The 27,411-nt window shown below is 43.4% G+C and overlaps 1 protein-coding gene across 1 annotated transcript in view; it reads right to left on the bottom strand.

The window, feature by feature from the left end:
- Window positions 1-4,880: 4,880 nt before the first annotated feature.
- Window positions 4,881-27,411, bottom strand: part of LOC143767913 (uncharacterized) — a 106,416-nt gene continuing 83,885 nt past the window's right edge. Inside the window, exons 12-16 of the mRNA XM_077256434.1 lie at window positions 11,875-11,967; window positions 10,370-10,483; window positions 8,617-8,665; window positions 7,250-7,310; window positions 4,881-6,689 (exon numbers count right to left, since the gene is read on the bottom strand). Coding sequence (XP_077112549.1) covers window positions 5,146-6,689; window positions 7,250-7,310; window positions 8,617-8,665; window positions 10,370-10,483; window positions 11,875-11,967 — 1,861 coding nt within the window. The 3' untranslated portion in view covers window positions 4,881-5,145. The remainder of the gene's footprint in view (window positions 6,690-7,249; window positions 7,311-8,616; window positions 8,666-10,369; window positions 10,484-11,874; window positions 11,968-27,411) is intronic.

The raw sequence follows: 27,411 nt of genomic DNA, 5'->3' as shown, positions 1-27,411 counted from the left end.
CTGTTGAGAGGCCAAACATTCCACCCTTACCTGTTGAACCCCAAGGACTACAGTCTGGACCTGAGAGACGGAGTTTTGTTTAATCCCTGTTGTGACAGACAGGCCTGCGACGTGGGAAGATAACCTCCTGGAGCAAAGGAACTGGTAACGTGTGGATAGGGAAAGTGAGGGACAGTTTGTTATTACACGTTATCTCTGTGAATAGGCATATTTTGTATTGTCTATTATTGTGTACCGCTGTGTTAAGGAAAATGTATAACAGTAAAGATACGTTTGTTAAAATGGAATCTGAGTGTGGAAGTTTTGCTGGGCCAGTTCATGGATATACATGGGCGACCTTGCCCTCGGTCACTTCACCAGGAACTGATAACAGCTGGAATCAATGCCTGTTTGTTGCACGGTTGCTTACTAGAAACCAATCGCTTTTATCTTGACCACATATTTTCGATAGGGTTCAGATCAGGACTGTGTCATGGCCATTAAAGTACAGTAATTTGTTTGCTTTCCAACCATTTTAGACATTGCCTTGCAGTGTGACATGATCCTCCATCCTGTTGAAAAATAATTTCGGTCTGTTCCTTGCCAAGGTCAGAAATAAATGGGATGAGCTTTGGTTCAGGGACATAATGAATAAATTTCAAAGCATTTACAGTTCCCTCAAGGACTTGTATTCTCCCATTTCCATGCCAGGACATACAGCCCCATATCAAAACGCTCTCAGGATGTTTCATTGTAGCTGTCATACACTCTGGAAGACAGTCTTCCTTTGGCCTTCTCCAATCATAACGCACTCTGTCACTACCAAAAATTTATATTTTCGTTTCATCGCCCCAGATTACCTTCCTTCAATCTTCAGTTGTCCAGCTAAGGTGATCTTTGACCCAGGAAATTATCTTACTTCTCTGTTTAAGATTTAGGAATGGCTTTTTCCTTGGTGTTCGTACTCTCAGACCGGTGTAACAAGCCAGATTAACCACCAGCCCAGAATATACCCAGGGTTAAAGTGGCCTAGGCCAGATTATACCCCGGGTATTGGCCTAGGCCAGATTATACCCCTCTGGGTCAGAATATACCCCAGATGCTGTAGATCAGATTTTTCAGGCTTTTGAGAACCATTGAGTGATATACCCAATAATGGGGCCCCAGGCAGTACACGGGGGCAGAGACAGTGAATGAGTGTAGGGAGGAGAGCCAGGAAAAAGGTCCCTCCTGCGTGTCTGGGCTGGAACTGTCAGGGCTGTCACCATTATTCCGGGGGGAAGAGATTTCTGACTGGAGCAGTTTAGTACACCAGACTGATGGGGCGGGTCTGACTTAAATAGCGGTGTGCGCGAGAAGATGGGGCTTTTGGCAGGGAATCAGCATGAGAGCACAGATACAGTTGAGTCCCTCTTGACTTACCCACGCCAGCTTTCAGTGCCTTCTGACTCAGTTAGCAGTGCCATCCTGGGCAACGACACAGAGCCCAGAGAGATGCCCATACCGTACAGTGACCAGTACGGACTTCAGAGTATCGTTCAGCTCACTACCGCAGAGGCATCGCCCAGTCCTATCACTGCGGTGTCTACTGAGCACCGGCCTATCCCTGTGGCCCTGACCGCTGCTGGACTGTATACTACTTCTGCGGCGTTGTCTGCTAATCTGCTAGCTACCTCCGCTGTGCTGTGGTCCAACACCTCTGCAACATCTTGTGCCTGGTCCAGGAGACCACGTGCTGAAGGACCCAGAGGCTTCTTCACCGCAAGGAGCCAGTACATCACCTTTCTGTGGGACCGGATTGGAGACTTCTCTAGCCACCTGTGGTGCCACCGAGGGATCTTCAAGCCACCTTCTACCAAGGCCCACAGACTGATAAGTTGAATTGTTGTTACCTTTATAATAATACCCCCTGCTTGATTTATTATTGAGTTACATAAAATTCCTGTTAACCCTTGCTCTGCCTGTGTGTCACTGCATCCTACGCACCTGCTAGCATCCTACACAGGGTCTGAGCAGCATACAGGGCCTCAGGCAGCACACAAGGGGCAGAGACAGCGAATGGGGTCACAGGCAGCGAACGGGGCCCCAAGCAGCACACAGCGGGGCAGAGACAGTGAACTCGGCCCCAGGCAGCACACGGGGCAGAGACAGTGAACTGGGTCCCAGGCAGCATACGGGGAGGCAGAGACAGTGAATGGGGTCCCAGGCAGCACACAGGGCCTGAGGTAGCACACAGGGGCTCCAGGCAGTGCACAGGGCCCAAGGCAGCACATGAGGCCCCAGGCAGCACACAGGGGCCCCAGGCAGCACATGGGGCAGAGACAGCAAACAAGGCCCCAGGCAGCACATGGGGGAGCGTAGACAGCCAACGGGGCCCCAGGCAGCGCACATGGGGCCAGGACAGCGCATGAGGCCCAAGACAGACAGCGCACAGGGCCCCAGGCAGCACACGGGGTCCCAGGCAGCATACAGGGGCCCCTGGCAGCACACAAGGGGCAGAGACGATGCATGGGACCCCAGACAGTGCAAGGGGCCCCAGACATGTAACAGGGGTCCCAGACATCGCATAGGGGCCCCAAACTTCACTCAGGGGCCCCAGACATCACACAGGGGCCCCAGACATCACACAGGGGCCCCAGACATCACACAAGATTGAGTGATATACTCAAGAATGGGTCCCCAGACATTGCACAGGGAGTCCCAAACAGCATACAGAGGTCCCAGACAGTGCACAGGGGTCCTAGACAGCACACAGGGGGCAGAGACAGCGCACAGGGGACCTGTGCGCTGTCTCCTCTCCCCTTGTGAGCTGTCTCTTCCCCCTGAGCATTGTCTCTGCCACCTGTGCACTGCCTGGGTCTCTGTGCGCTGCCTTGGGCCCCTATGTGCTGCCTGGGCCGCTGTGCACTGTCTGGCAGTCTGGGGCCTGGTGCACTGTCTCTGCCCCCCTATGTGCTGCCTGGGGCCCCTGTGTACTGCCAGGGGCCCCTGTATGGTGCCTGTTGCACCTGTGTGCTGCCTGGGACCCCTGTGCACTGACTGGGGCCCCATTATTAAGTATATTACTCAATGGTTCTCAAAAACGTGAAAAATCTGATCTACAGCAGCTGGGATATATTCTGACCCGGATGGGGTATAATCTGGCCTAGGCCAAACTATACCCCGGGGTATAAACTGGCCTAGGCCAAAACAGTGTTGGCTACCTCCTACACTGCCACCTTAACCTCCTGTTGCCCTTGGACCTCTGCCTCCTTGTTCAGAATTATAACTTTCTCTTTTTTTTTAATTCTCTAATCTTAAGCCATTTTCCCATCAACATTTGTTTGCAGGGCAATTGTCCTGCTATTACCCCCATTTAACTTCCTTTTGCAGCCCCTTGGTCTATGATCTTTTTTACAGACATTTTAAAGCACCAAAGTTTGGGTCCCCTTTGAATTCTATTGGGTTCAGGTTTGGGATCAAGTTTGGATCCGAACTGAACTTTAACTCTAGTTCGGCCAAATCTGGCAAACCCCTATCATCTACGGGGTCCCTCATCACTAACCCGAACTTTTGTTGTTTACCTCACTATTTTATATCCTGTATGTCTACCAATTTAAACTCCAGTTTGTTTGTTCATTTCTTTCAGTTTTTCTTTGGATTCTCGCACTCTGTGCAAGTTATGGCGTGGCATCCCTTCTTTGTGCTGGGTGTTACATAAATATAGCTTCCCAAGGCTGGGTGTCCAGAATTTGGGACATGGTCCTTTGTCTGCCCTTATTCACACTGAAGTCATTTCTGACACATGGTAACACACATCCCGATTAGGGTCACCTTGTCTCTGGTGTGATGGCTTTTACTCCAAAATTAGTGTTCACTACGTATCCTATTTTATATACTTGTATATGCACTATTACTTTGTACTTATTTAGTTTATACATGGTATATATTCATTTTATTTCTCTTAGATACTGTCGGTTTAATGGCCAGTTTCAACATGCTTCTATAAGCTGCATGTATACCAACTTAAACCTCAGTTCATTTATTTTGCTTTTTAATTAGAGTGCCTACTAAAATCCAAACAGCACTGGCATACTGCTTTAAGTTTTTACATAGAGATAAAGAATGCCTAATGATACTAACACTGTTCACCTTTAGATCTTTATAGTGTTTTATTGTGTCCATATAGAACCAAGATGTGTCCAGGGAATGCCATATTTTGTTGTGATTTCGAGGGAGTGCCATGCTTTGACACATCTATAGGATGATGGTATTTAACCCTCCACTTAAGCCAGTTTTAAGGCATTAAAAAATTGGTGGGAAAATGTTATGAGTTTTCGCCCTTCTGCAAAAAAGTCTAACTTTATAAAAAAGTAGGTATGGCTTAGTAAAAGTGTGGGCAACTTTGACTTTACTCTAATGTATGTTAGAAAACTGGGGTAAATTAAAGCTGAAATCTGGGCTAGTTTATGGCTGACATAGATTTCATTTTCCGGAGCATGGACAGCCTAAAGATGTATCAAATAGATTAAATGGCATGCGCCTCTTAATAGATTTGGTACACTTTGCACAAGTCTGACATTTTGTTCCAGACTTTCATTTGAAAGCACCAATTGTTTAAATCCATGCCACAGTGTTAAAAAATGCTTGTATAGTACAAAACTATGCCTGTCCAGGGCCTAATACACAGTGCTTACATATTGCTAAACCGTGCCTAACAAGTGCAATCAGCCCAGATATATAAAATATGGTGTCCACAGAGCCAGTTACCATGATTTTCCCATTCTCACACTAGAGAGTAAAATAAGTGCAAAACCCATAGAATATAATGTAAATGTGTTTCATTCAAAAGTAGTGCTTGTTTTGGAGAGTCAATTTTTTTGTGTTTTAAACCATTTAAAAGTAATAAAAACACACCACTGGAAGTTTGCTGAGTTAAATTTATTTATGATTAAAGCACATGTCATTTTGGACAATTTAGATTTTTCGGCAGAATGAATTAGCAAATTATAAAAGAACAGCTATGGCTTATGCAGGTTTATCCACAAGCACCATTAGAAAATTTAATTTACAGAGAAATTTTGATTCATTTAGTTTTATTACATTAATGTTAAGCTTAGTATTTCATATGATCATTCTGTTGATTCTCCATTATGAAATTTCTCATCAGTTATTTGTTTGCTCCAGTTACCACCATTTTTTAGAAAACTTATTATGACTCTTATGTTTTTTAAAGTCATCTCCACCTCCATAAGATCCCCATCCTCCAGCAAATCCCCCTCCATTTGTTATCTTCGTATATCCTAAGTTACCTCCACCAGACCCCCCTCCATGTCCTGAACTCATTTGTTTTTCAGAATTACCATCAATAAATCCCCATCCCTGCATTTCTTCTCCATATGTGCTAAAGGAAGATCCATCACTACCATAGCCCATGCCTTCTGCTTTTCCATCTGCATTGCCATCAGAAAAACCTGAAATAATATAACCATAGCCCATGCCTTCTGCTTTTCCATCTGCATTGCCATCAGAAGAACCTGAAATAATATAACCATAGCCCATGCCTTCTGCTTTTCCATCTGCATTGCCATCAGAAAAATCTGAAATAATATAACCATAGTCCATGCTTTCTGCTTTTCCACCTGCATTGCCATCAGAAAAACCTGAAATAATATGTGTTACCATCTCAGAGTCTACATTGTCATCAACTTCAGTAAATCCAATATTGCTTTCTACTATTTTTTCTTCAACTACTTTTGAAATACTGTCAGAACTCCCACTGACTGCATCAACAACGTTACTAGCTTCTTCAACACTAGAAGTACTTAATGCATCTGTCATTTCAGTGCCATTGTCCTCAATTGCATTACCTGATTCATAGTCATTTTTATCAAATGCTTCATAAAAACTTGTCAGATAATATTCCTCATTAGTAGGTATATTAACAAATGCAATGCTTTCTGTTTCATAGTAATCATCTGAAACATCACTGCTATCATGCAATATTTCACCTATATCATTGTCTTCTGCAGAATTGTTCTCATCGCTAGTGTATTGTTCTATTTCTTCTGTGAAAAAGCTTGTAACTGAAGATAAATCTTCCTCTCCAGAGATCATATCCATTTCAGTAGCTGCTAAGTCATCTTTGTCTGCTTGATCAAAGTTATCATCTTGTTCCATAGTTTCTGTTGTATAGACTTCATACAAATCTACTACTTCTATTTCTGAACCCTTGTGTATCACGTCCTCATCAGCTTGTTCCATAGTTTCTGTTATATCGTCTTCATAGAAATTTACTACTTCTATTTCTGAACCCTCTTCTACCACGTCAAGGTCCGCATATGATGTATCAAAATCTGATAAGTTTGCAATATCTGCTCCTTCTGCCTCGTAATAACCAGAATCTACCGTGTCAGTGCCCATACCATATAAATCAGTATTATCCCAACCTTCTTGCATACTTAAATCATGATTTAACATGTCATTGTTCACATCATATACATCTTCGTTGTTGTTTTCGAAAGCTTCTACCATAGTTAATTCATCATGATCTATAATTTCAACATTTTCCATAATTAATTCTGTTGACATAAATTCAGAATCATGTGTATCATTAAAATCTGCATTTTCATTAATCATGGAATTCTGCGTGTCTTCATTTCCTGATGCACCACCTGCGATCGGAAGCATCTTAAAAATATTCTTAACAATATCCTTCACGGGTAAAGTGCCTGAAAAGAAAGTTTGGCTAGGATTTAATATATTAAATGACTAGGGTAAGTTCACACAGGACTTTTTTGCTGCTTATTTTTCCTGCGTGTTTTTGCTGTGTTTTTTATGCTAATTTTCAGCTGCTCTTTACAGTACCATCAAAGCCTATGAGATTTCAGAAATCTCATGCACACACATTGGTTTTTTGTTTTTTGTTTGATCAGTATTTTGTGCTTTGCTGCGTTTTTTTGACAGAGCATGTCACTTCTTTCAGCGTTTTTGCTGCGTTTTTTCACCCATTGACTTGAACGCAGGTATCATTATTTGCTGCGTTTTTGCTGCTGAAAATCCAAGGACATTAGCCTGGAAAAAGAGAAAAAAAAAACGCCCCAAAAAAGCGCACCAAATACGCAACAAAAAATGGCACCAAAAGCGCACCTATAAGCAGCTGCAAATTAACATAAAAAAAGCAGCAAAAATACGCAGCAAAAAAGTCATGTGTGAACTTACCCTTAAACAGTATTTTCAAATTAGCATAAACTAAAAAAAAATGCACAGACAAACAAACAATGAAACCTACTGTAGGCCATTGAAATAGGAACGTTAGCCAGAGAAAGGGCAACATCAAACACAGTACATACCTGTTTAATTAAGAAAAAAAAAATATTTATTTTAGATTTGCTTCATAATGAATGAGTCATTCTGTTAATGTGCTATGATTAGATTTTGTGTCCAGTGAGGGGCCCTGTCTGAACTAGCGTGTAAGCTTGTGTCTAGCTGGATGGCCAGTAAGCTTAGATGGGATTTATTTAAAGGGATCCGCCACATTCTCTTGTTAGAGCTGTGAGATGATGGGTTTTAGCTGAATGAGGCTTTGCTGCAGTGCGCACTCAGCCACATGAAACAGAGCATTACACTACATGCACACACTGAGAATTTGCAGCCGACATTTCTGCACCAAATACCAGAGACTTGGCAGGGAAAACACTGAGCAAAAGAGTGCATTCTTGCAACAGTTTTTCATGCATTATTTATGTATTTTTACTTGACTTTCTTCCCCAGTCATTTTAATGGATGAAAATCGTTACAAAAATGCTGAAAGAATTAATATGCTGCAGATTTGAAAAAAACAAACAAAAAAAAAACGCCCAGTAGCTGGAAATAACCAAGGAAAAGGACACACTGTGTGCCAGAGATCTTAGGAATCTCATTGGTGTTGCTGGAACTGTAAAGAATTGTGTTTTTTCTGCAGTAAAATACGCAACAACAAAAGTGGCAAGAGTGCAATATGTGAACAAATCCTTACTCTTTAGATGGGATCAGCAGAATGATTCCATTTTGTCCAAAACATGTCTGTTTTGAGGATAAACCCAATTTTGTGGTTGATTGACCTACTGTATGTAAACGTAATCAGTTTTCAGAAGTGGGGTATTTAGTAGCAGGGGAATAGATCAAACCCAGCACACTAATGGGTGGGCATCTTGAGATGCCAACACCATAGTAAAAAGAGTAAGGGTTTTCTCACACATTGCTCTTTTGCCACTCTTTTGTTGCATTTTTTACTGCGGAAAAATCACAATGCTTTACAGTTCCAGCAACACCAATGAGTGCTAAAATCTCAGGCTTGAGATGCCAACATCATAGTAAAACAGTGTAGTCTGGCCTTGGATAAACTGGGGAAAAGATTCAGTTTTCTGCCTTAGTTCTGTCTAAATACCCAAACCAGGCAGAGTGGCCTCTTTGTACCCCTTGACAATCAGCAACTGGGGCCCAAAACCCACCTTCCGTTCCCTAGCAGTACCCCTCCGTAATGTCAAGTTAACTATCTCAAATGCAAAATTCTTGGAAATTAACTGATTTTCATGTACATGATCTGAAAGACCCCATTGTGAACTTAAATGGAAATATAAGTTGCTGTTTTTTACCATATTAATATTTTTTACTTACTAGGCTAGGCCCAATTGAGTGCAAGAAGGATTCTGCCACTTCAAATGCCCTAGGATTAATGAATAAAATGTATATGAGCATATACTGTATATATAGTTGTACTTACTGTTATTACAAATAGTCAAATGTCTCACCAACCGTTATTATATCTCATATTTAAGATTTATCTCTATGTACAAGAGTGGACGGCTAATACATCAGTAAGTCAATGGAAAATTTCTAGCACTATATCACCACAGTTTTCATATGAAATGTATTTTTTATGATAAACAAACTCTTCATGATAAAAGAGTATTTAATCTATGTCCACGTGAAGTTTTTTTTAAATAGGCTCTTTTTACACTTTTTTTTTTCTTCCCTCAAATTTCTCACTTGGAAGCACTCAAGATGTGGACCTCCAAAACAAGTCTAGGCATACAGTGGCATATAACTCTAATGACTGTTACTGTAAAAAACCTAAACATACAAAGCATACCGGTAGTTTGTGAAAGATTTATTTTTACTGTATTAATCAACATAAGAAAGAGCACCGAGCTCCAGTTTTCTATACAGTGAATACACTGGATGCATGCACAACACATTAGTGTGCTTAACATATGTCCTGGAAGGTTTACTTTGACATGTGTACAAAGCTTTAGTTATATGTAGCCTAATATAGTAGGTAGCTGTTTAATATGGATCAATATAACAATATAACTGCAGCTCGGAGTGACCTGATAATAATGTTGCACAGCTTAAAAAACAAAATCAATCTCCAACTTTATGCCCTATAGTGAGATATTTGTCGGCACTCCCAATGTAACAAGCAAACAATTGTAGTATGCACTAATTAATGAGTACTTCCACAAAGAACACTTTGGTGATATATGTTAGATGGAACCCCACTAATTGCTGTTACTGGGATCCAAAGTTACCCACTCCTCATTCACGTTGAATAGATGTCAGCTTATGGTAGTAGTCGATAATTCATTTGTTTAACTCCGTAAAACTCTGAGAATTTCAGGAACAGTTGAGTGGAAACTACTAATACTCAGAAAATAATTCCACTGTAATGTACCCCAAAATATTGACTGAATGCCTTATAACTAAAAATGGCAGCAGCACCTGAAAGTTATGCTATACTATAATCTACACTCAATGTAGTCACACTACACAATACTGCGTCTAAATATTTGTGCCGTAAAGTGCGTAAATAGTCACTTAGTGCAAAAAAATGTGCTCTTACTTGTTAGCCAATGTGATGATGAAAATTGCTAATCACTTTACCTAAAATGTGTTAAAAATCACCTAAAGGGTACATATTGTCAATTTGCTTAAAAATATCCTGAATATTGACTGGGTCCAGGACCTGGGACTCCCATCAATTGCACAAACAGCGATGTCTGAAAAACATGCACAGAGTGGTGTACAGGCACAATAGGCTGTGAGCCCATACTTTACTCTGTGTACAGGTTCATAGACTTCATACTGAACCCATATATTGGTCCATGCATTAATTGTATCTTGACCACCCAAGAAGAGGTAAAACTGTGCAAACTAGTGTGTGGAAGGTATTACAATATTTAAAAGAGAGATAATGCATTTCTTTATGTAGGCGAGTAGAATGTGTAATACTGTATGTAACCACAAAGAGGGAGCACAACTAAGGTCGACACTGTCCTGTACTATGATGAATCAACAACCAACAACCGTGAAAAAAAAGATCTTAATGAACCATGCATGGGTTTTGAGTTTCAGATGCCAAATTACTTACGGATTATGTTTCATTGTAATTCCGAGAAAGATAGCATGACAATTGTCTACCGTTACCCCCTTTTCGTTCAGGGTCACATTTACAGTAATATCAGCTTTAATAGAGAAAAGCGGCCTATAAAGAGATAATAATATGTAGTATGAAAATACCAAAATAATGCAGAATATTTTTATTCATTTCAGAAATGTTAGCAAATCACTCTATGCAGAAAAGTATCAAATAGGAAATGTTGGATCATTTATATCTATACGATCATATAGATAATATATATATATATATATATATATATATATATATATATTTTGTAAAGCTGTAGTAGCTTCGTACGCAGTGAAGAAGCAGTGACCCACAAATTCAAGCACAAAAGTTCTTTTATTGTGTTACTTCACACACAGTCAATATAGTATACGGCTTCTTCATACAGTCTATTAATAACGCATGGCTATATGACGCAGTCAATACACAGGCCGAACTTCCTTCTGTCCAGTTTCCCTGGGTGACCGCACGCTGGTAAAAAGTCTCTGTACTCACTCAGCGCACTGCACTCTTTATCCTCTGGAGTGCAGCCGGGTACAACAAGTCTCTGTACTCACTCAGCGCACTGCACTCTTTATCCTCTGGAGTGCAGCCGGGTACAACAAGTCTCTTTTAATGTGTTTCTTCACAGCATTAAAGTCCAGTACACATACATGCATATAACTTCAGTGATCAGTTTACTCCAGTTCAATGCAATACATTTCACATGGCTTTAGATTTGCAGTCCCTAAACAGGCCAGACTTCCCTTGTCCAGTTTCCCTGGGCGACCGCACGCCATCTCAGTCTCCATACACACAGCCTCATATGTTGCAGACACTACTCACGCCAGCCCTCCTCTGACTAGTTCTCGTGGGTGTCCTGCATCGCTGTATCACAGTCTCTTACAGACTCTTTACTCACACAGTCGTACACAGTTCAGGATATCCTCCGGATAGCAGCCGGGCACCATATCCACCTGTTTGCAATCGTGGCACATGCTAGTCCTCTTTCGGGCACAGGACATCCACCTCCGGGCACAGGACTGTCCACATCCGACTCCTACGGGCACAGGACATCCACCTCCGGGCACAGGACTGTCCACCTCCGAGACCAGTACCATGGATGACTTGCATCTCTGTGTACGCTGCGGGTGCCAGGCTATTCAGCTGCCCTGGGTGCTGGCTCTGCTGGCCTCCATGCACTCTGCAGACCAGCACACACCAGACTGACACTGACGTGCACCTCGCACACCTGGCCTCACCTGGCCAGATGCCTGACACAGCCATACCCCTTACTGCAGGGCTTTTAAACACACACAAACCTGTGGCCTTCAGCCACCTGGAAAACCCGGGCCGGAAATCCATGACTCTCATGCACACCTATGGACTTCATCCGTCTGCATGCACATTCTGGGGAGAACAAACAGCGCCCCCTAGCTGTATCAGAGGCCACAGCCTGACAATATATATACGCATATATAAAAACTTACCCCGTAACCTCAGCTCCAGCATCAATACGAAATATAAGTGATTCACCTTCAATCGGAGTTATAATACACCAAGGGAGAATAAGTTTAAGGCTTCTGTAAGATAATTACAACAGGTTACTTCGCTTTTGTACAATCCTTTTGACAACAGTTTTCTGATATATTATTAGCATGTGTGCATGTATATAAAATCTAAATTACCTATTTTAGAGATGACGCATGAACTAATGTTGTTATAGATAGATAGATATGAGATACAGAGATAGATACCATAGATAGATAGATATGATATGATAGATAGATAGATAGAAATAAAAAAAATGGAGGCAGCACACCATTCTCAGAGAAAAAGGAAGGAGCTACTTTTATTAGCCCATCTCAGCAATGTTTCAGTTCATAAAGATATGAACCTTTTTCAAGCCAAGGCTGTTAAAAAAAAATCCAAAATTTGTATAAAAAAAAGTTTTTGCATTTGTCGTCATTTTCCGACACGAGTACCTTTCTGGGGCCGGGTGAGGGATTATTGTTTGCCACTTGAACTGACGTTTTTATTGATACAATTAGATTTAATGCTTATCGCCACCATCATTGCCTCCCCCCACCATCATTGCCTCCCCCACCACCACCATTGCCCATCACCTCCATCATTGCCCATCACCTCCATCATTGTCTCCCCCACCATCATTGCCCAATCGCCTCCATCATTGCCTCCTCTCACCTTCATTGCCCATCACTTCCATCGTTGCCTCCCCTCACCATCATTGCCCCCCACCATCATTGCCCATCACCTCCATCATTGTCTCCCCCCACCGCCATCATTGCCCATCACCTCCATCACTGTCTCCCCCCACCGCCATCATTGCCCATCGCCTGCACTATTGCTTCCCCCACCAATATCATTGTGCTTCCCCACCAACACACAGACACAGGCACACTCACACACAGACACGCAGGCACACTCACACACAGGCACACTCACACACAGGCACACACACACACAGGCACACACACGCAGGCACACACACGCAGGCACACTCACACACAGACACAGGCACACTCACACACAACATGCAGGCACACACAGACACGCAGGTGCACACAGACACGCAGGCACACACAGACACGCAGGCACACACAGACATGCAGGCACACACAGACATGCAGGCACACTCACACACAGACACACTCACACACAGACACACTCACACACAGACACGCAGGCACACTCACGCACAGACATACTCACACACAGACACGCAGGCACACTCAGACACAGGCACACACAGACACGCAGGCACACTCACACAGACACACTCACACACACACAGGCACACTCACACACAGACACACACACAGGCACACACACACAGGCACACACACACAGGCACGCTCACACACAGGCACGCTCACACACAGGCACGCTCACACACAGGCACACTCACACACAGGCACACTCACACACAGACACGCAGGCACACTCACACAGCACAGCTCACCTCCCTGCAGCCTCTTCTTTGCTGGCAGCTTTCTGTGTGAGACAGCGTGCTGGATGATGACGTCGTCCAGCTGGGCTGTCTCAGACAGGAGCAGGACGCCAGGATGTGCTGCTGCTGCCAGGAGGTGAACTGCGCTGTGTGTCTGACTGTGTGCCTGTGTGTATGTGGTGCCACTGCCGACGGTGCGTGTGTGTGGTGCGGTGGTGAGACTTTTCATGCGGGCAGCGTTAGCCTCACCCTGCGGCTAACGCTGCCCACTATTAAAGAGAAATGGTATTCACGCTTCTCCATGCCCATAGGGGCGTGGAGAAGCGTGAATATTCATTTTGCTTTAGCAGCGGGGACAGGATCCTGTCTCCAGCTGCTGCTAGGCTGGCACAGGGCGGGCCCCCTTGACTCAGGGGCTCCATAGCCACTGGCTTGGGGCCCCTGGAGCAATGGGGGCCCTTAAAGCAGTGGGGGCCCTAGGCAGCTGCTGGCAAGCATGCCAGCAGGTGTCAGTGCCTGGGCCCACCGGAGAATCCTCCGGTTCTCCGGTGGGCCAGTCCGAGCCTGATTGGATTACCATATTCTTCAGACTATAAGACACACTTTTTTCCAAAAAAACGTTGGGGGGGAAAATGGGGTTGCCTCTTATAGGCCGGATGCAATTACCAGGAGACATTTCCCAGGCTGATGAGCGGCAGTTTCGCAGATGACCCCCGGCACCACCGTAATTTGTGGAAATCACAGAGCCCCCACACATCTATCCCAGGCTGGTGCACACACTTTTGTAGATGCTGTGTGGTGCAGGGGCTCCGCTGACATTTTGTGAAAGGCCGGAGCCCCCGCACTTCCATTGCTGTAATGAGTTGGTCTCCATGAAAATGGCTGCTGGAGGCATTTAACTAGCAAACAGCCGAGGGTGGATCTTGGATGCACTGGATGTCTGATTAAATCAGCCATCAAGTGTCGGGAAAGATGTGGGCTATGGTCCTGAGCCAGGGACACGGCAGGTGACTGATTTTTTTGCAATTTGCTTCTATGCTGATTTAGCACGTGACTGCTGGCTGCCATTTTTCTCTGCTATAAAGGGCCCTCAAAAGCTTAAAAATAATTTGAAAATCCTTATACTCGCTTACCGTTTTCCTCTCTGGCCCCTCCACTATTTTCTGCATCTTCTGATCCCTTGCTGTTGGCATTGGATTCTCCGGGACTCTCACACTGTCAAATTTTCTGCCTATCATGATGTGCAGGAGTGTTTTGCACATGCATGAGAGAGGTCAAGGTGCATGCAGAGACATAATGACACTATGACCTTCTGTGCACCTGAGCAAAACGCATCCGGGAGTCGTGAGTAAGCGGGGGGGCCAGAAAAGTAAGCAAGAAGGTGACTATAAGGATTTTCCTATTTGTTTACATGGTACATTTATTTTGCTTTTCACTCTGGAGAGACCCCACAGCATAGTAAGATACATTAAATTCACAATTAATAATATCTCCGCAAATCGAATTTCCCAGGAAAAGAAAGTGCAAGCAAGTAAATTCAAAACTTTGCCTGATCAAAATCTACTGTAGTCAAGCATGAAATAAGATAACACAAGTCTTTAACCTCTTCACAACATATGACATATATGTACATCATTTGTCGTGTCCCTGCTTTTGATGTGGGCTCACACGCTGAGCCTGCATTTTTCCGGCACATGAAGACTGATTTAATCAGTCATCATGTGCCTTTAACAGCTGTGGGTGGAGCGGTGCTCCTCCCTTGGCTGTTAACCTGTTTAACCCCACTATCAATCACTGACAGCGGGATTTAACATGCTCCACCCAGAAACGCATCGTTTATCCAGCATATCGGCGCCACTATCACGTTATCATGGTGTGTCGATATGTTGTCCGAGCAGCCGGGGGTCTGCTGATGACCCCTGCATTTGTCATTAAAACCTTCCTGTGAACCCTGGCTTGTGGCCGGTGTTCATGGAATATCATGATTACTGCTATACACAGGAGTGCTGAAACCCAGCTTTGCTTAACATAGTAGATCAGATAATCGCAGCTTCAAGTCTCCTAAGAGGACTATTAAATAAAGAAAAAAGTGGAAAAAAGTTTTAAAGAATAAAAAAAATCAAAAGTTCAAATCACCCCCTTTTTGTCTCATTGAAAATAAAACAAAATAAAAAATACACATATTTTATATAGCTGCATTCAGAAATGTCTGATCTATCAAAATATAAAAACATTTAATCCAATTGGTAAATGGCATAATAAGAAAAATAAATCGACAGAATTATGTTTTTTGGCTGCTGCCATAAAATGCAAAAAGAGGCAATCAAAACATCGTATCTACCCCTAATTGCTATCAATGAAAACATCAGCTGAGGACTCATCCAGTCCCATATCCCATATTGGAAAATGATGGCAAAAGCAAAGCATTTTTATATGCAAATGTATGCATTTTTTTCTCAACATAAAAAACTATGTGTATATATATATATATATATATATATATATATATATATGTATGTATAATATATATGGTACATGTTTGTTATCTTTGTACTCCTGCTGACCAGGAAAATCATATTGCCAGGTTTGCTTTACCATATTGTGAACGTGTTAGTTTCAAAAATCTAAAAAAAAATTTAAGGAATTGGACTTTTTTTTCTGCAATTTCACTGCACTTGTAATGTTCGCCCTGTTTTCCAGTACACTATGTGGTAAAATCACTTACTTCATTCTAAAGTACAACTCGTCCCACAAAAAACAAGCCCTCATATGGCTATTTCATGGAAAAATAAAAAAGGTATGACTCTTGGAAGCAGGGGAGTAAAAAATGGAAAAATAAAAAATTGCACAGGGGTGAAGGGGTTAAACTGGTTGTGGTGCATTAAATACAAGAATTATATATAGATTAAAAAGAAAAACATATCTGGAAAAAAATTCCACCAAAGCGCATTGCTATAAAAACGCATTGAAAACACATTAAAAAAAAAAAAAAAGGACCATACATATATTACACAGTGTTTTTCTTGCCAAAAAACACGTCTTTGGTACAGAAATATCTGCTTCAAATACTTAAAATGTGCACATACCCTTACCACACAGTTAGATGACTCATAGCCATGTATGTTGAGGTCAGTTTGACATTACCAAGGCCTCATTCACACGTCCATATTTAAACACATAAACAATTCTGTGTGTCTGTTTTTACCGAATCTCCTCCTATCCTTTGCAATGTTAAACATGGACTGTACAAGGATGCCATCCACGTGCTGTAAACTTTTACTGGACCTTGTCATCTGTGCTGTCAGAAAAAAAGGACATTTCTCCTTGTCTTTTGCATGGAAACATAGTTTGTGAAAAATCACTGGCATATAGATTATAATGGGTTTGTGAAAAAAAACAAAAAAACGCATACAATACGTGCATGAGGATGCAGCCCTACAAGACCTTAGTGGTACACATGTTTTCAGGGTAATCGATGCATTTGCAATTTGTTGCAAATGACAATTTTGCAAAAAAAATCACCACAGTTATAGGCCGGCGTCACACTCGGCATAAGACAATACGGTCCATATTTTACGGCCGTAATACGGCCGAAATACGGTGAAATGTTCCCAAAATAGTGATTCGTAGGCAGGGTGTGTCAGCGTATTTTGCGCATGGCATCCTCCGTATGTAATCCGTATGGCATCCGTACTGCGAGATTTTCGCGCAGGCTTGCAAAACCGACATCTAATGGATTTATGTGCTCAAATGTTCATTAAAACATATATACAGTATATATATATATATGTCATTGAGACACATATATATATATTCTGTATTTAGATTTCATTCAGTGCGATATCTGTGAACAGCCGGTAATTCAATTGCCGGCTTTTCATTTCTCCTGCACAAACCCGACAGGATATGAGACATGGTTTACATATAGTAAACTATCTCATATCCCCTTTTTTTTTGCATATTCCACACTACTAATGTTAGTAGTGTGTATGTGCAAAATTTCAGCGCTGTAGCTGCTAAAATAAAGGGTTAAATGGCGGAAAAAATTGGCGTGGGCTCCCGCGCAATTTTCTCCGCCAGAGCGGTAAAGCCAGTGACTGAGGGCAGATATTAATAGCCAGGAGAGGGTCCATGGTTATTGGCCCCCCCGTGGCTAAAAACATCTGCCCCCAGCCACCCCAGAAAAGGCACATCTGGAAGATGCGCCTATTCTGGCACTTGGCCACTCTCTTCCCACTCCCTGTAGAGGTGGGATATGGGGTAATGAAGGGTTAATGCCACCTTGCTATTGGAAGGTGACATTAAGCCAGATTAATGATGGAGAGGCGTCAATTATGACACCTATCCATTATTAATCCAATTGTTGGAAAGGGTTAAAAAACACACACACACATGATTAAAAAGGATTTTAATGAAATAAACACAGCGGTTGTTGTAATAATTTATTGTTCTCTCAAATCCATTTGCAGTCCCTCGCTTGGCAACATAATAAACGCACAAGATACATACCTTCTGATGTACTGTCAGGTCCAACGATGTAATCCATCTGAAGGGGTTAACTAATATTACAAGCAGGAGCCCTGCTATAATGCAGCTGTGCTCCGTGCTTGTAATTCCCCTGCGAATGAATGAAATGTAGGTCATTGACCTACATTTCATTCATTCGCGGTGAGGCGCCCTCTGGTGGATGTTCTCATGAACTGCAGCCTGGGAACTTTTTCCCACGCTCCAGGTCATATGAGGACATCCACCAGGGGGCGCATCACCGCGACTGAAGGAAATGTAGGTCAATGACCTACATTTCATTCATTCGCAGGGGAATTACAAGCACGGAGCACAGCTGCATTATAGCAGGGCTCCTGCTTGTAATATTAGTTAACCCCTTCAGATGGATTACATCGTTGGACCTGACAGTACATCAGAAGGTATGTATCTTGTGCGTTTATTATGTTGCCAAGCGAGGGACTGCAAATGGATTTGAGAGAACAATAAATTATTACAACAACCGCTGTGTTTATTTCATTAAAATCCTTTTTAATCATGTGTGTGTGTGTTTATTAACCCTTTCAAACAATTGGATTAATAATGGATAGGTGTCATAATTGACGCCTCTCCATCATTAATCTGGCTTAATGTGACCTTACAATAGCAAGGTGGCATTAACCCTTCATTACCCCATATCCCACCGCTACAGGGAGTGGGAAGAGAGTGGCCAAGTGCCAGAATAGGCGCATCTTCCAGATGTGCCTTTTCTGGGGTGGCTGGGGGCAGATGTTTTTAGCCACGGGGGGGCCAATAACCATGGACCCTCTCCTGGCTATTAATATCTGCCCTCAGTCACTGGCTTTACCGCTCTGGCGGAGAAAATTGCGCGGGAGCCCACGCCAATTTTTTCCGCCATTTAACCCTTTATTTTAGCAGCTACAGCGCTGAAATTTTGCACATACACACTACTAACATTAGTAGTGTGGAATATGCAAAAAAAAGGGGGATATGAGATGGTTTACTGTATGTAAACCATGTCTCATATCCTGTCGGGTTTGTGCAGGAGAAATGAAAAGCCGGCAATTGAATTACCGACTTTTCACTAACACCGCTGCGTATTTCTCGCAAGTCACACTGCTGGTCCGTGTGGAATCCGTATTTTTCTCGCCCCCATAGACTTTCATTGGCGATTTTTTTGCGCAGTACGCTGACAAACGCAGCATGCTGCGATTTTGTACGGCCGTAGAAAGCCGTATAATACTGAACCGTAATATACGGCTAATAGGAGCAGCCCCATTGAGAATAATTGTGCCGTATGTTATGCGAGTTTTACGGACGTAGTTTCTGCGCTCTTACGTCCGTAAAACTCGCCAGTGTGACGCCGGCCATATATTGTATTATATTACATGGACAAGTTATTGAAGAGGTCTATGTGTCACACAAATTCTCGCTATATACTGAGGAAAGACATAAGAGAGGGAAAATTCCTAGCACTACAGGTCCTGGACTGGGACCAGCTCAGCTGTGTCTGAGCAGTCAGGGTTTATGTTGTTATATTAACACCAGGATAAGGCTATGGATTTTGTATTTATGGTTTTGTTTTTTCTGAGCTGTGCAACCTGTGACATAAAAGTGACAAAGATAGACGTTTAATGCACCACTCCAGCATTTTTTTACGGCTCCACATAGAAGCCTCTAGAGAAAAAAAGGCAAAAAAAACTACTCAGTTCAGCAGCGTCTGTAGTGGGCTCAGTTTTCATGAAATCGCATCTGATTTACTTGGAAGTTTTAAGGCTGCCGTCACACTAGCAGGATTTGGTCAGTATTTTACCTCAGTATTTGTCAGCCAAAACCAGGAGTGGGTGATAAATACAGAAGTGGTGCATATGTTTCTATTATACTTTTCCTCTATTTGTTCCACTCCTGGTTTTGGCTTAGGCTGGTTTCACACGTCAGTGGCTCCGGTACGTGAGGTGACAGTTTCCTCACGTACCGGAGACACTGACACACGTAGACCCATAAAAATCAATGCATCTGTTCAGATGTCATTGATTTTTTGCGGACCGTGTCTCCATGTGCCAAACACGGAGACATGTCAGTGTTCGTGGGAGCGCACGTATTACACGGACCCAATAGAGTCAATGGGTCCGTGTAAAACACGGACCTCACACGGACGTTCTCCGTCTGGGGTCCGTGTGCGTGCAGGAGACAGCGCTACAGTAAGCGCTGTCCCCCCCACATGGTGCTGAAGCCGCAATTCATATGTTCCCTGCAGCAGCGTTTGCTGCAGAGAAAATATGAATAATAGTGTTTAAAATAAAGATCTATGTGTCCGCCGCCCCCCCACCCCCTGTGCGCCCCCCGCTGTTCAGAAAATACTCACCCGCTCCCACGTTGGCTGTCACTCCTTCCTCTCTGCCCCGCGCCTCCTACTGTATGCGGTCACGTGGGGCCGCTCATTTACAATCATGAATAGTCGGCTCCGCCCCTATGGGAGGTGGAGCCACATATTCATGACTGTAAATGATCGGCCCCACGTGACTGCATACACTAGAAGCCGCGGCCAGACCAGGAAGCAGCGAGGGAGGCGGGTAAGTATTTTCAGAACAGCGGGGGGGGCGGACACATAGATCGTTATTTTAAACACTGTTATTCATATTTTCTCTGCAGCAAACGCTGCTGCAGGGAACATATGAATCGCGGCTTCAGCACCAGATGCAGGGTACCACACGCGTGGGTACCACACGCTCCGTATGGTACCCACTCGCCATACGGGCGGCATACGTGTGCCGCACGTATGGCCTACGTGAGTTCCCAGGCACACGGACACGGATAACTCCGGTACCGATTTATTCCGGTACCGGAATTATCTGGATGTGTGGGACAGCCCTTACACATACTGAGGTAAAATACTGACCAAATACTGCTAGTGTGACGGCAGCCTAAACAGAGCAAAATTTCTGTGCACAAAATACGCAGCATTTACTATGCATTTGAACTTGGCCTATATGTTGAAACAAAGTGGATGTGAGTTCATGAAAACTTCTGACCACCAGGCGTCTAAAGATGCTGTTGTATTATGCGGTTTTGGTGTATTTTTTTTTTTCTCTATAGGTTTCTATGTGGAGCCTACAAATCTGAAACACTGTTTCAGACTTGCACCAAAAACGTATCAAGGGAGAAAGGTAAAAAAGGAAAGCAGCAATAATGAGAGAAGATTTGTATTGCATCGTGTGGTGTGGGCTCCTGCAGTAAAAAATGCAGCATCTGTGCTGTGCATGAATATGGCCTCAGCATGGCATTTTTATAACTTTTTTTTGTGGTTTTAATGAAAAAAGTAAAAAATCAATCATGCCATTTACCGATCGGCGATTATCCTAAATAATCTGCTCACTTTCTTGTATGGGTTGTTACAATTATAAGGACACCAAATATGTCTTATTTGTTTTTGTGATGTTTTTTTAAAAGAGCGCATTAAAATTATTGTTTTAATTATTTTTTATCTATTTGTTTAGTAATTTTATAGGAAGAGAAAAATCTGACTTATTTTCCCTCTAGAATACAGATACATACAAATACACTGCTATGTATAATGTATCTGTATAATCTGCATGTGAGTTCAGAGGCTGCAAAGTATAGAAAATCCTGTCAGTACATGCTGTGGCTCAACTTTAGCTGCTGCCTGTAATGATGCAGGTTGTGGGTTCAATTCCCAGTAGAACCAGATCAAGAGTAAAGAGAATTGTTTGTTTAATTAAAGAAGTGTGTGTAGAGCAGGGATGCCAGCTCTACCCTCCCCCTCCTGAGGAGCGACGGAGTGATGAAGACATTGCACAGGACAAAGCCCTAACCTACTAGGACAGCAGGACAGTCCTGCTGAATCTAGGATTGTTGGTAGCTATGGACAGTAGTTTGTAAGTACGGTATATTATTGTAGAGCAGGGAATTTGCATTGGTGACACTACTTCCCCCCCTTTAAAAAAAAAAAACACACGGGCATTGTGCTTTTAACACATTGCTGCTTCCAGAATCCTCATTGTATGAGATAAGCAGACTGCGCCATACCTTTTACACAGGGACAGGTAATCCTGCATGACGATTATGTCAATATATCTATATATATAATTGTCTAAGCGACACTTCCGTCTGTCTTGGATATTCATTGGACGCGGCCAGCCAGTGGGCATAGACAAAAGGGCAGGGGAGGCCAGGAAGTATGCAGAGCGAGTCCCCGCCCACTCCGTACAGGCCTGGCCAGAAGCGCAGCAAAGGGGGCGGAGTCACCATGAGGACGGCAGAGCCGGCGGGGACCATGGGCGCTGTTGGGCCTACCGCCGCCAAAAGCCGGGGACTAAATTAGCAGCCGCGGTCATTGATGACGGCCGCGACAGCAGGAAACAGCGCAGCGTCCACTGCGTACAGACCCGGCCAGAAGCGCTGCAAGGGGGGCGGAGTCGCCATGAGGAGGGTGGAGCCGGCCGGGACCATGGGCGCTGTTGGGCCCACCGCAGCCAAAAACCGGGGACTAAATTAGCGGCCACGGTCAGTGATGATGGCTGCGGTCATTGATGACGGCCGTGACAGCAGGAAACAGCACAGCACATGCGGCGGTGACAGCTGCGGACGGAAGGTGAGTGTACACGATGTGGCCTGTGCTATATACTCCGTAGCCTGTGCTATATACTCCGTGGGCTGTGCTATATACTCCATGGGCTGTGCTATATACTCCATGGGCTGTGCAATATACTATGTGGCTGTGCTATATACTACGTGGCTGGGCAATATACTACGTGGGCTGTGATACATACTACGTGGCTGTGCAATATACTATGTGGCTGTGCTATATACTATGTGGCTGGGCAATATACTACGGGCTGTGCTATATACTACGTGGCTGTGCAAAATACTATGTGGCTGTGCTATATACTACGTGGCTGGGCAATATACTACGGGCTGTGCTATATACTACGTGACTGTGCAAAATACTACGTGGCTGTGCTATATGCTACATGGCTGGGCAATATACTATGTAGCTGGGCAATATACTACGTGGCTGTGCAATATGCTACGTGGCTGGGCAATATACTACGTAGCTGGGCAATATACTACGTGGCTGTGCAATATACTACGTGGCTGGGCAACATACTACGTGTCTGTGCTATTTACTACGTGGCTGTGTAATATACTACGTGGACATGCATATTCTAGAATACCCGATGCGTTAGAATCGGGCCACCATCTAGTGTATGTATATACTGTATATAGATATATTTGCTCAACCTGGCAGAGTTTTCATTAAACTGTATATATATGTGTAATATGTCAACTTTGAACTATATTGATATAAGTAGTTCTGTGCAAAAATTTTAGGCAGGTGTGGAAAAAATGTTGCAGAGTGAGTGACTGTTAATTGTTTGCATTTGGTTAAGTGATAAAAAATAAAGTGAATGAAGAAAAGAGAAATTTAAATCAAATCAATTTTGATTTTGACCGCCCTTTGCCCGCAAAACAGAATCAAAGCATTGATTCTTTTGGGTACAATTGCATGCAGAATGTGAAGGAATTCATCTTGCTTGGAGAACTTTCCACAGATCTTCTGTGGATGTAGACTTGTGCAAATCCTTTTGTCTCTTCATGTAAATCCCAGACAGACTTGATGATGTTAAGATCAGGGCTCTATGAGGACCATATTGTCACTTCTGTGACTCCTTGTTCTTCTTTATGCTAAGATAGTTTATAATTACCGTATTTTAGTTGTATGTTTGTGGTCATTGTCCTGCTGCAGAATAAATTTTGATTCAGACGCTTCTCTGATGGTACTGCATGATGGATAAGTATCTGCCTGAATTTCTCCGCATTAAACACACCAAAAAATGTCAATGTTGAGGAGTGAAAAGCAGGGACAGGCCAAAGAAACTTGGTTCAACAGATTAAAAACACATCATACATACGTCTTCAAAATGAGAAGATGTACAGCAGTGTCATCAGCTCAGAACTGGCAGCAAACATTGGGAACTGGAGGGCAGAAAAATGGCAGCAGGTGCTCTTGACTGATGAGTCAAAATTACATATATTTGGCTGTAACAGAAGGTTATTTGTCCACCGATGGGTTAAAGAGCATTATAATGAGTTACTGCAGGCAGCAGTAATGCATAATGGAAGTTACTTTCAAATTTGAGTCTGAATTTCAGCAAATTCCGTTGGAGATTTGGTTAGGGTTAAAGAAGAGCTGAAAGCTGAGATCTACAGGCGGACAATTATTCATCATGTACGGGGTATGTTTCCAAGGTCAGTAAACGCTGCTGATTGGATGCTGCATACAGCCGCAGTGTCCAATCTGCAGCATCCAGATGTTACAGCATAGTTCAAAGATGCAGGTGGCAGATCTGCGTATAAGCACGTGGCGCGTCTTTATAGACCGCAGCATGTCTATTTATCTTGCGGAGACGCTCAGTCTCCGCAAGATAAATATCACAGTCTATGTATAGGATGCGATGATTCCGCAGGTGTTCAATGAACATATACAGAATCACCGCATGTACAAAAGCCGGCAGCGCTTTGGGCGGAGCTAGGTCCAAAGTGCTGAATATACAGAAAGAGGACACATACCCTAATACCATCAGGGAAGTGTCTGGTTCCAAATTTACGCTTAAGCAGGGAAACAACCATGAACATACAGCTAATATCATCAAGAAATATATTTTAGCAAGGAAAACAAGGCGTCCTGGAAATGAACCCTGATCTCAACATAATATCTGAGCATCTGTGGGATTACAGAGAGACAAAGGATTTGTGCAAGCCTACATCCACAAAACAATCTTTCTGTCACGTTCCTTCAAAAACTGTGCAAATGTACCTAGAAGAACTAATGCTTTGATGGCAAATGGTGATCACAAAAATATTGAATTGAATTCTGTTTCTCTACCTAATAAAACAAACTGTTAACACTTGTATTTTTATAAACATTCTTACTGTATCATTTTTCCAAACCTGCGTAAAAATGTTAACTAGTACTGTAGATAGATACGTAGATTTTTTTTTTTAAAAAACAACTTTTTCTCTGATGCAAACTTATTTTAATTGTGAACTCTATAGTGTTAAAAACTATTTTTATTGTATTACTTCTAGAAAATGCGTAAAAATGTTTTATTTGTGTCTATTAGCATACACCGTGTTCCAAATTATTATGCAAATTGGATTTAAGTGTCATAAAGATTTAATTGTTTTGTTTTCAAATAAACTCATGGATGGTATTGTGTCTCAGGGCTCAATGGATTGTTGAAATCAATCTTGAACACATATGATAATTTTCCAGGTGATTCTAATTAAAGGAAAACTACTTAAGGCTATGTGCACATGCTGCGGATTTTGCTGCAGGTCCGCAGCAGTTTCCCATGCGTTTACAGTTCAATGTAAACCTATGGGAAACGAAATCCGCTGTGCCTATGCTGCGGAAAAAAACGCGCGGAAACGCAGCGGTTTATATTCCGCAGCTTGTCAATTCTTTGTGCGGATTCTGCTGCGGGTCACACCTGCTCCTCAATAGGATTCCACAGCTGTAAAACCGCCGTGGAATCCGCACTAAATCCACAATAATTCCGCAGCGGTTCCGCAATAAATCTGCAGTCCTTTTTACTTGCTGATTTATCAAATCCGCTGCGGTAAAATCCGCAGAGCTCTTTTTGACGTGTGCACAAGCCCACCTGATGTTCCACATTATTAAGCAGGCCATAATTTTCAAGTAACATGGGAAAGAAAAAGGATCTCTCTGCTGCTGAAAAGCATCAAATAGTGCAATGTGTTATGATCCCAGTGGTAGAGGATCTCTGATATACCGACAAAATAGCAAAAACCAAAATACTGCTCTAGGGAGGTGGAAACTGGGCTAACCGCATACCCGATCCTAACACACACAACTAAAAGCAGCCGGTGAACGTGCCCACGTTGGTTCCAGACGTCTCGATCCAGCCGGAGAACTGACCACCCCCAGAGGGAAAACAAGACCCCACCTGCCTCCAGAGAAACCGAACCCCAAAGAGACAGAAAGCCCCCAACAGATAACAACGGCGAGGCAAGAGTAAAACACAAACGTAGAGACGAACTAGATTCAGCAAAGTGAGGCCCACCAGTGTAGATAGGCAGAAAATAGATAGTGGACCATGCGGTCAGCAGAAAACCCTACAAAAACATCCACGCTGAATATTCAAGAACCCCCACACCGACTGACGGTGCGGGGGGAGAATATCAGCCCCCTAGAGCTTCCAGCGAGCCAGAAAATCAAATGTAAGCAAGCTGGACAAAAATACTGGAAAATGCAAATGATCAAAAGTACAAAACGGACTTAGCTTTTCTTGCATGAGACAGACAGAAAGGAATCCGGAGGAGACCAAATAGGTCTGGATACAACGATGCCAGGCAAGAGACTGAGTCCAGAAGAGACTTAAATAGGGAACACCCGCTGCTTAACGATACAGCTGGAGCTCAGGCCTGCAACAAGACATGCCTAACACAATACCGTTAGTGACCACCAGAGGGAGCCCAGAAACACAGTTCACAACAGTACCCCCCCCTTGAGGAGGGGTCACCGAACCCTCACCAAGACCCCCAGGGCGATCAGGATGAGCAGCGTGAAAGGCATGAACCAAATCAGCCGCATGAACATCAGAGGCGACAACCCAGGAATTATCCTCCTGACCATAGCCTTTCCACTTAACTAAATACTGGAGTTTCCGTCTAGAGATACGAGAATCCAAAATCTTCTCCACCACGTACTCCAACTCGCCCTCAACCAAAACACGAAGTCGGGGACCCACACCGCGGCGGCGGTTGGCAAAACGCTGGGCCTTGTCTTGTGACAATTTCAAATTGTCCACCACATGGTTCCAAATCCGCTGCAACCTATCCACCACAGAATCGACCCCAGGACAGTCAGAAGGTTCAACCTGGCCCGAGGAGAAACGAGGATGAAAACCAGAGTTGCAGAAAAAGGGCGAAACCAAAGTGGCAGAACTAGCCCGATTATTAAGGGCAAACTCGGCCAGTGGCAAAAAGGTAACCCAATCGTCCTGATCAGCAGAAACAAAACATCTCAAATAGGTCTCCAACATCTGATTAGTTCGCTCGGTCTGGCCATTAGTCTGAGGATGAAAAGCCGACGAAAAAGACAAATCAATACCCATCTTAGCACAAAAGGATCGCCAGAATCTGGACACAAACTGGGATCCTCTGTCAGACACAATATTCTCAGGGATGCCGTGCAACCGAACCACATTCTGAAAGAACAAAGGAACCAAATCAGAGGAGGAAGGCAGCTTAGGCAAGGGCACCAAAATGGACCATTTTCGAGAAACGGTCGCACACCACCCAGATGACAGACATCTTCCGAGATACCGGAAGATCCGAAATGAAATCCATGGAAATGTGCGTCCAAGGCCTCTTCGGGATAGGCAAGGGCAAAAGCAACCCGCTGGCACGAGAACAGCAGGGCTTAGCCCGAGCACAAATCCCACAGGACTGCACAAAGGAATGCACATCCCGCGACAAGGAAGGCCACCAAAAGGACCTAGCCACT

This window comes from Ranitomeya variabilis, chromosome 4 (genome assembly GCF_051348905.1).
Source record: "Ranitomeya variabilis isolate aRanVar5 chromosome 4, aRanVar5.hap1, whole genome shotgun sequence".
Classification (NCBI taxonomy): Eukaryota; Metazoa; Chordata; class Amphibia; order Anura; family Dendrobatidae; genus Ranitomeya; species Ranitomeya variabilis.
The sequence above is the reverse complement of the archived record's forward strand: the minus strand, read 5'-3'. Positions and strand labels throughout refer to the sequence as shown.